The 12849-nt window shown below is 30.4% G+C and overlaps 1 protein-coding gene across 1 annotated transcript; it reads left to right on the plus strand.

The window, feature by feature from the left end:
• Positions 1 to 6193: 6193 nt before the first annotated feature.
• On the plus strand, positions 6194 to 12587 carry LOC113861048 (TOM1-like protein 6). The gene is made up of 9 exons (XM_027493649.1): positions 6194 to 6731; positions 7288 to 7366; positions 7520 to 7618; positions 9088 to 9201; positions 9730 to 9893; positions 10004 to 10085; positions 10177 to 10262; positions 10383 to 10670; positions 11039 to 12587. The coding sequence occupies exons 1-9, from the start codon at positions 6610 to 6612 to the stop codon at positions 12270 to 12272; spliced, it is 2268 nt and encodes a 755-aa protein (XP_027349450.1). The 5' UTR covers positions 6194 to 6609; the 3' UTR covers positions 12273 to 12587.
• The last annotated feature ends 262 nt before the right edge of the window (positions 12588 to 12849 follow it).

Genomic DNA, 12849 nt, shown 5'->3' on the forward strand with positions numbered 1-12849 from the left:
GATTGTCTTGGGCACATAAAAAAAGATAAGACTTCTTTTAAGTCACATATAATTCATATAAGGTGAATATTTTTTTATGACAAGTTGCACCTTTAGATATACTGTCAAGTCCAGCAACTAAGGGTGTACATGCATGGTCTAGTCTGCCATATTAGCAATTAAACTACAAGGTAATTTAATATTAGTAATTAAACTATAAGTTTAAGCAGGAAAGATACTTTTGATCTTATTTTAATCTCATTATTCTTAAAAAGAAAACAAAACTACAAGGGTGTTTAAGTCAGATTTAAAGATAGATAACTCAACATCATTAATCAATTTTTTATATTAAAAGATCCCATTATTAGAAATTTAATGGAAAGTTCATCCCCCAAAGCCTAACCCATTAATAAAGATAGACTAAACATAATTTAGGCTTCTCCGTAGATGTGATGTTTTCTAGTTATTACCTAAATTAGGATTATGACTAATAACAAATTTATACTTTTTTTTGTTAATGACTTGATTAGCCTCCACCAAAGCTAATTATTAACCTATTTAAGAAATCTAATTATACTTAATTATTAACTATGGCAAACTTCGTAGGATGTTACATGCATTTCAGTTGAAGACATCCTAGGGTTGTATGTATCTATGTACAATAATAACCCAAACATCTCTTTTGGAAGCACCGTGGCCCTGTTTGGAGAGTACGAGATTTAGACATAAGGACTATCCAAACTATATTTCTGATTTAATGGTCAACGATTGTAAGCATGAATGTGTGGTTACTAATCCAAAGCTACTGGTCAACGATTGTAAGCCACAAAAGTGTGCTTGCAAAACCAAAATGCGCTGATAGAAGCCACAAATGTGATCCTCAAAGTACAATCATTACTCTAATAACTCCCGTTAACTTAGAGATAAATCACAAACGGCGGAAAAATCCTGACCTTTGATTTATATATACAGAATCTTAGTCGTTGTTTTTTTCTATTAAATAAATTTCCTTTTTCTTAATTTATTTTCTTTCTAAAAACATAATAAAAAAAACGTAGAAATAACAGTAGGTTAATTAGGACATGCTTTGCATCTAGTTCCATTATATTTCATTATATTCACATGTTACCATTTTATTTTATTTAAGACATAGAGATAATATATTTTGATTTAAATAATTTATTTTAATGTTTTTTCTTAATTTTACAATTTTATCTCTTTAGTTTATTTTGTATAGTAAAATAGTTTATTATAATTTACAATTAATAAACATCTCTCGTTATGATTTGACAAACTCCATTAAGAAGTGTACTAAAAATTTGTCAAATATCTTCCCTACCATCTATACAATACGTTGAGTTATGGTGAATTATTTAGTAAAGTCTCGCATCAAAAATTTGAAAAAGAAATAGATAAATTTTTTTTATAAATATGAAGATTCATTTTATATTTTCTCCTTGCAATAATATGTAGTCTTTTAAATATACTAGAGGATTGAATAGTTGTATGTTAAGTTAGCAATTTTGTTTGTGTAAGAATTGTAAAGGTGAGTAAGAAGTGTTAATCAACTAATATTATAATCATGTATTTTTTTTTCTCCTTTTATTTTTATTTTTTTTATGTGAGTGTTTCTAAGAATAGAAAATGGAAGACTCCTCTTTTTCTTTTAACAAAATATCCATTTGTCAATTGACTTCATATATATATGTATCTTACTCATGTGATCATCAACTCTTATCAATAAAACTTTATGATCACCATTTTATCATTCCAAACATAAATGATCAAATATCTCTTCAAATTTTATTTGGTATAGTTTGCATTAAATATGTTCATTTCTATTGAAAATACATCATCCTGCTATTGAACAATAAACTTCATCTTTTAAGAACAATGATTCATTAAAATCCCATTATTGAAGGGTGTATTTTAAGGGAGATCACACCATTGAAGGTTATTTATATACAGTAAAGATATATTGTCATCTACTCAAAGAACTCACATCATTATGGATGGTTTCGCTAGAGCCTCTATCTCCTATCTAAGTGTTGAATTTACATTTCAAAGATTACTCGCCCTCACTTATATTACATTTATTCTCAAGTTCTTGATTATTTTAAGTATCAAAGTTTTAATAAAATTATTTTTGAAAAATTATAGATATTATAAGAACGTACATAAATAACACTTAAAACATATTCATACGTATAAAAATATTTAAACTCATATCCATGCTAATCAGATTAAAACTTATGGATTTGTCATGTATAGTCAATTTTTCATATTAACTTGCAAACTATCCAAATAATATTTATTGCAGAATTTTTTATATTGAGTATTTATTTTTTTGCTAATTATTATTTTTAAATATTGTTTATATTAAATTTTAGTTGTAAAATCTTAATATACAGTATCAATTTGAAAATACTTTTATAAGAAAATAAAATTTAAAATTGTTATATGTTACTATAATTATAATATAACAAATGGGGCATCCTTAAGTGCCCTTTTAATCACGATGAGGATTGAGGACTTTTTTCATCCAACCATTGTGAAACTGCCACGTGTTGTGGTCTTTGGCCATATAACAATAATAACTGATGAATAATGAATGATTAAGAAAATGAAGAATCACGCACGGTCAGACGCGCGTGGCCGCTAATACGACGTAAAATGCAAATTCTTTTGCTTTTCGAAGTCCAAATTTGGCGATTTATTCGAAAATCACTCAAAATATAATATTTCTATTTAAACTCTCCACCCAAGAGTCCATATTCCACTAACAATAATTTTGGTTTTTGTCATTTTCACTTTCATTCACTTTATCACTTTCTGGCTCTGAGTGCCCACTTTTCTTTTTTCAAAAAAGTTTTTTTTAGTGACAAAGTAATTGTATTTATTTGATTTATGGCTTTTTTTTTGTGATTTTATATTTGTGAAATTATTCAAGCTTTACAGGACACTAATATAATTCTTGAAAATGAAACAAGAATACATTAATTATATATGATGTCTGATATTTAATTTCTTGTTGTGTACACTACGAAAGTTTTTAAACTGTTTTTATTTAATGATGGGATAAAATGAGCTAAATCAAAATAGTTGAAATAAACAGTATTATTTTTATTATCCTTTTCTATTATTCTTATTTTTTCATTTTTTAGATTTTGTTTATCTAACTTTTTTTAAGCACACAAGCAAAGTTGGTGCTTTTCTGGGTACTTCACGCTGGAAGTGTTGTTCTGGTCAATAGTGGCGGAGCCGATTTGCAAGTTAAAGGGGATATTAATAACTATATAATTTTATAATAAAAACTTATTTTATTTATTTTTTAAGTTTGTCTGTATCAACATATGTCTTATTTTATAATTATAATTAGATAATAAGTACAAAATATATAGTAATTCTTAAAATAAAATATGAAAATTTGTGTTTAAAACAATTTAGGCTTTCTTCGATATGTATCAATTTTAAGTTTTATTTTTCAAATTCAAACTGATTTTTAATTTTCTTAATTTTTAAATTTTAATATCAACTCTTGAATTTAAACTACATAAATCATTTTTTATTTTTCAATTTAAACTTATTTAACGTTGAGATAATAATAGATAAAATAAATAAATAAATTTGACATTAATAATAACTATAAACTTGAAGCAATATAAAATATAAACAAATAACAGGGTGTAATAATCTTATTAATAACTACCGAATGAACTAATAATAGTGAGAATAGAGATGGCATTAATAATAATCGTAAAAATTTAAAGCAATAAAAATAGTAAGATAGTAATTATGACAATAAATACTGTGTTGTAATGATTAGATTAGTAAAAATTATATATAATGACATAACAATGATGATAATAATAGCAATAGAATAATAATAATTATTATTATACTAATAATATAAAAAATTATTATTATTATTATATATAAAACTGATAATTGTTATACTGACCATAATACTCTAACAATAATAATAATGTTATTGTTATGATAAAGGTAAACGATAATAATGATAATAATAATTGTCAGTGAGAAATGAAGATGGTGAGAGATGATTAATTAATGATAAAAATTATTATTAAAAGATATCTAAGTAACATTACCCTTTTTTTAATTCAAAAGAAATAAAATTTCTTAAATCTATGATTAGGTCACTAATAATAAGCTTATTTTGACAACATTTTTAAGAGAAGTGTTTAAAATACACTCTTTTTAGTATACTTCTAATTATTAATTAAATTTCACTAAAAATTATAAAAAATGGGCAACAAACATTAAATAAAATTAAAAATAAAAAATCCATATAATTTTTATAATTTTCAATAATAACTAAAAATATATCAATAAAAATGTGTTAAAAGTATATTACTAGTCTTTCTCAACTATTAAATTTAAATTCACCTTTTTAAAATTGTTTTACACTATAATTTTTTATATAGAGGATAATTTCATAATAAAGTAGTTATTATTATTATTATTATTATTAAACGAAGAGAATGGCAGCAAATCAGCCGAAGAGCTTCCTCTCCCCTTTCTCTTTTTGGTTTGCTTTCAGTGTGTCATTTTCACTTTTCTAGTCGCTTATATAATGTTATTAGCCAATGAAAAGAAAAAACTTTCACAAAATATTTTATTTTTAATTCCCCATATAACATTTTGCATTTTTTAATTTTTTTTTTCTAAGCATAAATCAGTATCTAAACGTCTAGAATATATATTATATTCTATTATTGGCTCCGCTTCTATTTTAATTTAATAAAAATATTAAGAAATAATAATGTAACTTTTCCGCAGCACAGAAAGTTATCCTCATTGAAATCATTTGTATCTTTCTCACTAGATAAAAAAAAAAAACTCTAAGACATAAGATATTAAATTTTTTTAACATAGCAGTCAGTAAGATTAGTTTTTTTTGCCTTTTTTTTGTACACACCAATAAGTCAACTATAATTTAAAATAAACATCAACTTAAAAATTAAAATAATGTCTAAATAAATTTATTTTGAACATTAATGTCTAAAATTTATTCATAACAATTTCTTTTTAAACTCAGCCAGTATAAATTATTCAATAATTATACTATTTAATAGTTTTTATTGAAAAATTTTATCTCAAAATTAGCCATTAAATTAAAAAGTTTTATCATATACATTATGTTAATAAAAATTACATATACTATGTCAATAAAGTTTTAAATAAATCTTAAATTATTTATATCACATTTATATAGATTAAAATTAATATAATATATATTTTTAAAATATATAAAATAAGAATCATTTAAGTATATTTTTATTATTTTTCAATTATATATTTATATTTAAGTTAGATAAGTAAAAATAATATTTTATCAAAAAAATTATTGTAAAATCAATTAGATTAAAATCTTACATATAAATTTTGTCAATAAAATTTAGTAATAATTTATATACATTAAAATTAATTAAATACATGCTTTTAAAATTTATAAAAATAAAATTATATTTTTATCATTATTTAACTTTAACAATTCTTTACACAAAGTTAATATAATATATAATTTATCGGTTAGTACAAAAATTATATTTCATATAAAATTATTGCTAATATAAAAATTAATATAATTTAACTTATTTCATCGGTTATTAAATAATGTTTTAAAATTGAATATATAGCTACGTGCAAAAGAATTAGTATATCTAGCTTATTGAAATATCAAATCACGAATTAATGTCTTAAAAGACTTTAATCTAAACTTATTGACAAGTCATATTAACATGACAGATGTTATAAGAATTATTTTAAAAATATTTGTAAAGAATTTTAAATTAAATATTTTGTAGACTTTTAATATCTTAGCATTATATTTGTTATTGTAATAAAAAAACATTATATATGTTATTAAATAATACTTATTAACAAGACCCTTGGTTAAATGATATTTAAGTTAGCTATAATATATTCAAGAAATTAATTATACATTTAATTTTTCAAATTAATTAATTGAGTAAAACTTAATTAATTATTAATTAGAAGTCTGAACAATCCAATATCTGCTTCAGATTTTGAAATTATAAATTAGAAGTCAAAGAATTTTGATGGGTGACACCATGATGAATATATTCAGAAGAAGAAAAAGGAAAGCCAAATTCAAATTTGCTGTTCATGATTATCTGCCACGTGGCGCGTGGGTTTCGAAGTCTCAGAAGAGCGAGTGCGTCGAATCACACCGCACTAAACTCGCACCCCTTTCAGCGAAAAAACGAAAGAGAGAGGGAGAAAAAGGAAAATTACGAACTTTCCGGGAAAATTTTTTTGTTGCGAGAAAATAATGGGAAAGAGAAAATTCCCCGATTTCCCTTTTTAGTCGAGAGAGAGCGAGAAAAAAAAAAAAAATACTTTTAGCTATTTGAGAAAACAAGGGACGACTTTTTGGATTATTGTTTTCGATTGTTCCATTCATGAATTCCGTTAGGGTTTCGTAATTTTCCTCTCTTCCAAACAATCGTTGAGGTGGTTTTTGAATAAACTTTGTGGAAAGTTTTCGTCTTTCTTCGTTTTTCAGTTTTGGGTCGTTGAACCGAGAATCTGTTCTGGTGTTCCTTGAAAGTTCAGAGAGAGAGAGAGAGAGAGAGGGAAAATATGATGGCTGTTTCTTCTTCTTCAGCTACTGTCGCAGTGGAGAAGGCGACCAGCGATCTTCTTATGGGCCCTGATTGGACCATGAACATCGAAATTTGTGATTCCATCAATTCTAATCATTGGTAATCTTCAACTTCAAGAAAAGGAGAAAGATGGCAAATCAATTTCATGACTTTTTATTTTTATTTTTGAGGGGTTGACTTTGATCAACGGCCACATGCTTTTGATGTTTATGTTTTTTAATATAATGTTCGGTGCATATGTATGTGGGTTTTGTTATGAGATGAAATTTATGGCAAAAATTTTGCAATTTTTTTTATTATTTTTGGGGGCTATGGGGGTTGTTGGGGAATTTTTGCATGTTTTGTTAAGAATCGGTTAAAGGGATTGTATTATCTGGAAAATAGTGGAAACTGGTTGTTCGCTTGTTCTTTTCTGCTAATTATAGGAATTATGAAATTCTTTTCAGCTTTTATTATTTTGGTGACTTCTAATTTTTTCATGCACAATTATTGGTGTCTAAGTGCAACAAAAATTGATGATAGTACAAACTAGTTTGTCAACTTGCTTCTTTCTCCTTTCTATCCCTGTTATTCCTACACTAAATTCGTCTTTCGCAAATTTACACTGCTTTTTGTTCTAAATCTTTTGATGAGTACCACATGCTTAATTTCTCAGGCTGCCAAAAGATGTGGTAAAAGCTGTGAAGAAGAGATTACAACATAGGAGCTCAAAAGTTCAATTACTGGCTCTCACGGTACTTCATTGGCACTGGCCTTTGGTCTGTGCTTTCCATATTTTCCTCAAGTTGTTTTGTTTGTGGCCGTGCCCTGCGACTGCAATACTTAAATTTCAATTTCATTTGTTTTGAACTTGATTTATGGTTTCTGGTTGTCTACTTATTCCCCAGCTTCTGGAGACAATGGTGAAGAACTGTGGTGATTATGTGCACTTTCAAATTGCTGAGAGGAACATATTGGAGGAGATGATCAAAATTGTAAGGAAGAAGGTAAGTGGTGTTAGTTGGAATTTGGAAACTTTGTAGGTGTTTTGATTTAATTTGTGTATATTATGCGTGAAACAAAAATTATATACTTGCATATAATAAATTCATATTATACATATAAATTAGCATAAATTAAAAAAAAAAAACATTAAATCACTAAAAACACTTAAGTAAACTTGCATTAATAGATCATATTCCATATTCCATAAGCACCCGAGTTCGAAGCCAAGCCATTTTCAGACTTGGACAAGATTAGGAAAACAGAGCAAGATGAGACGAAAACCAAAGAGCAGAACAGAGCAAGATTAAATAGACAAAACCATCAAAAGATCATGCAGAAGATAGTCACAGTCGGACAAGAAGCAGTTGCACCCTGCTGACTTGGGTGCCGAGCAAGTTGCACACCATTGGACTGGTTGAGGTCGCCAATGTCGACCAGGGTTCTAGCAAGAAAGAAAGGGAGATGCACATCTTAACTGAGTCCCATCTTGGGACTTAGGATTCAAACAGAAATTTAAGTCGACCATTCAAAATTGGGACATATCCATCGAGTTATGATCAAACTGGGCCAAGATCCAGATCCAATTCTGGGATTTCATGAAACTTTGAAATCCCAATTTTATGATTTAATTCCCGATTTCACTATGATTTTACCAGGGAACAATTTTTGCTGCGATTTGAATAGTTCGTGCCTTGTGACTTTTGATTCAACTCCAGAATTTAAACTACCATGCTCATAGCCTTAGTGTTTAGTCTTTGGCTCCCCTTTTTCATTGTATACAATTTTTATATTTGTAAAAATTAAAAATTTGAACCTTAAAGAAATAAAGAAAGTATTCAGAAGATGATATTATTAATCTGGATTCATATTGGCTTTGTGTTAAGCACTTGCAATCCATTTTAGACTGGGAACCGTTGTTTCTCTCTACTAAACTGGCATGTTCAGGACTACTATGGAAAGTGGTTAATATTAAAGTTCAATGCAAAAATCAAGGTTTAATTTATGTTTGGTTATTATGGCATCTGAGGATGTTGGTTTAACTGCATTTTGCTTGATTCCATTTTTGTCCAAATCAAGTTCAATGGCCTACTGCTGTACATTAATAATGACCATTATGTTCCAGTGAAGGTTTTCCTTAATTTATGATCTTAGATTCAACCACTGTCTTCATCATTATGTTTCTATATATTAATGCCAGTCTTTTTTCCCACCTTAAATTGGTTACTACTGGATCATTGGCTCAAAACTATCTGAATAAATGATAAATGTTTATGGGTGGTGTTTCTCAATCGAAATAAAAATGTTATAATGTTGAGTTGGTGTCCATAGGATTTATTAGATAACCTAAATATGGACGGTATCCTATTAAAACAATATATGGATTGTTCTCTATATCTGTTCGATGACTAGTTTGAGCTAACTTTTTTTTTGTTTTTTTGTGGTTTTCTTGTTTCATGTGATGATAATTTAGGCAGACATGCAAGTGCGGGATAAAATTTTGATCTTGCTGGACTCATGGCAAGAGGCATTCGGGGGACCAGGTGGAAAATATCCTCAGTACTATTGGGCGTATGAGGAATTAAAGGTAAAGTATACACAACTGTCTACTCAATCAAATTTCTCGATTGGTTTTTATCAATGTCTATCTTGATTGTCCCACATGTAAAGTGGGATGCTAGAAATGATGTTCACTTGACATTTGCAGATACCCCTGTGAAATGATTGTCCATATTTTCAATTTTAAGGACAAAAGCAAAATAGACATTTTTATAACAACTATACAAATTTGAATTTTGTAACTAAATTTTAGACCTCAAAATAATTTGTTTAAATGCTTTGCATAAAAATGTAGTTAGTTATTTCTGCAAGTCTCTTGTGACATAATTAAATTGGGTGAATTGTAAGCTTTACATACTTTTTTCCTTCCAAACCTTAGTGTGGAGAAATGTTCCTTGGCAAAACTCAACCTCATCCACTTTTTTACTAATTTACATTTTAAGTGCAGGATAGAAGATTGCATTGATATCTATAAGCCATAATTACATGTGAGTTATAATTCACTGACCATTAGATCATATCATCAAATTATTCTGTTGGATTATATAAATTGCAGCGATCTGGGGTAGCTTTTCCCAAGCGTTCACCAGATGCAGCTCCGATATTTACTCCACCTCCTACTCATCCAATGATAAGAAATATGCAAGCTGGATATGGGATGCCAAGCAATTCATCAAAAACACTTGATGAAACAATGGCAACAGAGATAGAAAGTTTAAGGTGAAACTCTGATTTTTTGTTTACTCACCCTTGCTTTTGTTTTTGTTGTTTCACTGAACTTGTGTGCTGCCAACTTTGTCTTTTGGCTAACTCACTCTTGAAATTCGTAGTTTGTCAAGCTTGGATTCCATGCGGCATGTTTTGGACCTTTTGAGTGACATGCTACAGGCTGTGAACCCTGGTGACCGTGCAGTATGTTGAACTCTGTTGCTTGGCCTTCTAGAATTGTCCTTGCTAATTGCCACCACTAAAATGATAATTGTTTGGTTATTATGCTTTGTAGGCTGTAAAAGATGAAGTAATCATTGATCTTGTGGATCGCTGTCGCACAAACCAAAAAAAATTGATGCAGATGCTAACAACAACTGGGTTAGTTCCCCTCAACAATAGCACATGGCACATACCCAACCATAATTGTGTGTTGCTTTTTGATATCTTGTCTCCACAGGATGTGTGGAATAAGCCTTCTTTTTATCTTGGTTGTCATAGGGATGAGGAGCTTCTTGGACGAGGCCTTGAATTAAATGATAGTATTCAAAGTTTGCTTGCAAGGCATGATGCAATTGCTTCCGGTACTCCCTTTCCAATTCAAGGAGAAAGTTCCAGCACTGTGTCAACTGAAGTTCACTCTAGTGTCAATCAAACCGATATAAAGAGCTCAAGCCCTGCAGAATCTGCTTCAACATCTAAAGCTAGCCCTTCAACCATAGTCTTATCTGAAACTAAGGGCCAGAGTGATGAAGAGGAAGAAGATGAATTTGCACAGCTAGCTCGAAGGTTACTTTGAACTGATAATATATCTTAAATTGATATTTCAGTGTTCATGGTTATGGACATATGACACCAGGATGTGTAACTTATCTGAAAATATAAGTGTTTATTGCCTACATTTAGGTCTATTTATGTATGGATATGCATGGCCAAGTGAATTTTTATTCATTTCATTGAGTTGAAATCATTGCATAAAGCACTTCTCATATATATATTTGCCCTATAAATCCATAGTTTTCTTTATCATAGAATTTCCAATAAATTTGTACATCAACATGTATTGTATGTAGGTCATGGTTATATTGTTTGATTAGGGTTTGTGAGTATTTTTTAATCATTTTTTACTCAATATGAACTCTGTACTATTATTGCAGGCATTCTAGGGCACAGCCAGTGACTTCAAAAGATACTACAACTGGATACAATGAAAATTCAGTGTCAATGAACACTAGCAGCCCAACTCCACATGTGCCAGACACGTCAATCTCGGTCCCATCCAATGCATTAGCTCTTCCAACCCCACCTGCACCAGTTAGTACTGCAAAAGATCAGGACATTATTGACTTACTGAGTCTCACTTTGTCCACAACACCATCTTCCCCACAGCCAACCTATGTGCCATCAGCCTCTAGCCAAGGCATGCATCAGATGCCTGTTCCCCCCAGAACAGAAGAGTATTCTTATGCTTCCCAAACATATCCTGGAAATTTAACATACAACAGTTATGTTGTCCCTTGGGCTCAACCTCAATCTAAGTCAGAATTTCAAACCCAGCCTCAACAACATATGTATCAATCCCAATCACAACCCCCGACCCCATCCTCATCTCAACAATTACATACACATTATGAATCAAAACAAGTACAGCCTCATCAACAAACCCAACAAGCGTGGTCGCAGCCCCCGTCAGAACTATCACAATCACAACCCCAACCACAACCACAATCGCCGTCTGTATTGCAAGGACAACCTCAGTCACAACTGCAGAGTCAACATCTTCAATATTGCCCTCCGCAACAACATTTGCAACCTCAAAATGAACCCCAACCATTACAGTTTCAGCCTCAAGGCCCTCAACCCCAACCACACTTACAGTCTCATCCTCAACCCCAACCCCATCTACAATCTCCACCACAACCTCAGCTACAGGTAGAGTCTAGGCCCCAACCGCTACAAGTTCAGCAATCTCACCCACGGCAACAATTTCAGAATCAGAATCCTCAATACCCAGCAAGATATCCTCCCCCACCATGGGCGGCCACACCAGGATATCCCAACTATCAAAACCATTTATCTGCCGCAAATGCAATTTCAACTCCTCAACCCAATCCAACAGCGTCATATACATCTGCGCCCTTGCAACATAACTATTCATTCCCTTCCAGAGGAACTGGCGGATCCACAGTTAGCGGAGACCCTAGGGGGAATTCTGGAGTGAGAAACCCTGCAAGTGCTACCGGACAAAAACCCTTTGTTCCCTCTTACAGGTTATTTGAAGATTTGAATGTTTTCGGGAATGCAGATGGAAAGGTAAAGATGACAGGAAGTGGCACGTCATCCAACTTGTCCGGGACAATGGGACCTGGTATGGTTGGGGGGCGTAAGTGAAACCTTATTCTAATGTATAAAAATGTGTTGATATGCTGTATATCGTCGTTATTGTTAGCTTCTTCACATTTGGAGCTTATGTAAGTTGTTCAGATTGATGATACAAATGACACCTTCCTATTTATGAGTAGATCATAAAGTCATTTGTTTTGAGTGTTACCTCAGACGAGACTTGGGAACATTCTTTGATATTATAAGATTTTAGTTTCTGCTTTCGTCGTGCTTCTCTTTCGCAACTTAATTGATCTTATGCCACCATAAATGCATGCACGTGTCATTGTCATTATCATTCACATTATTGATAGCCAGTCAAATCATGTTCTAAGAGAAATGTGTTTCAAGATTGGCGTTATGATTTGATCTGATAAAAGATACATGTATTTAATGTAAGACAAATCCGTTCACAATAGCACATCTGGTGCCGAATTTTGAATTACAAAGATCAGTCGAATTTCTATATTCTTGTGTTCTGTTTGGTTATGGTTCTCTAAGAACGTAACACAGACATTTAGATTCATTCCATCGGCCAAATTGTATGTAATCTTATTCTGCCTTTTGTATCAATTTGTTGATTTAC

The sequence above is a fragment of the Abrus precatorius genome, unplaced genomic scaffold (assembly GCF_003935025.1).
Source record: "Abrus precatorius isolate BTA unplaced genomic scaffold, Abrus_2018 Scaffold3, whole genome shotgun sequence".
NCBI lineage: Eukaryota > Viridiplantae > Streptophyta > Magnoliopsida > Fabales > Fabaceae > Abrus > Abrus precatorius.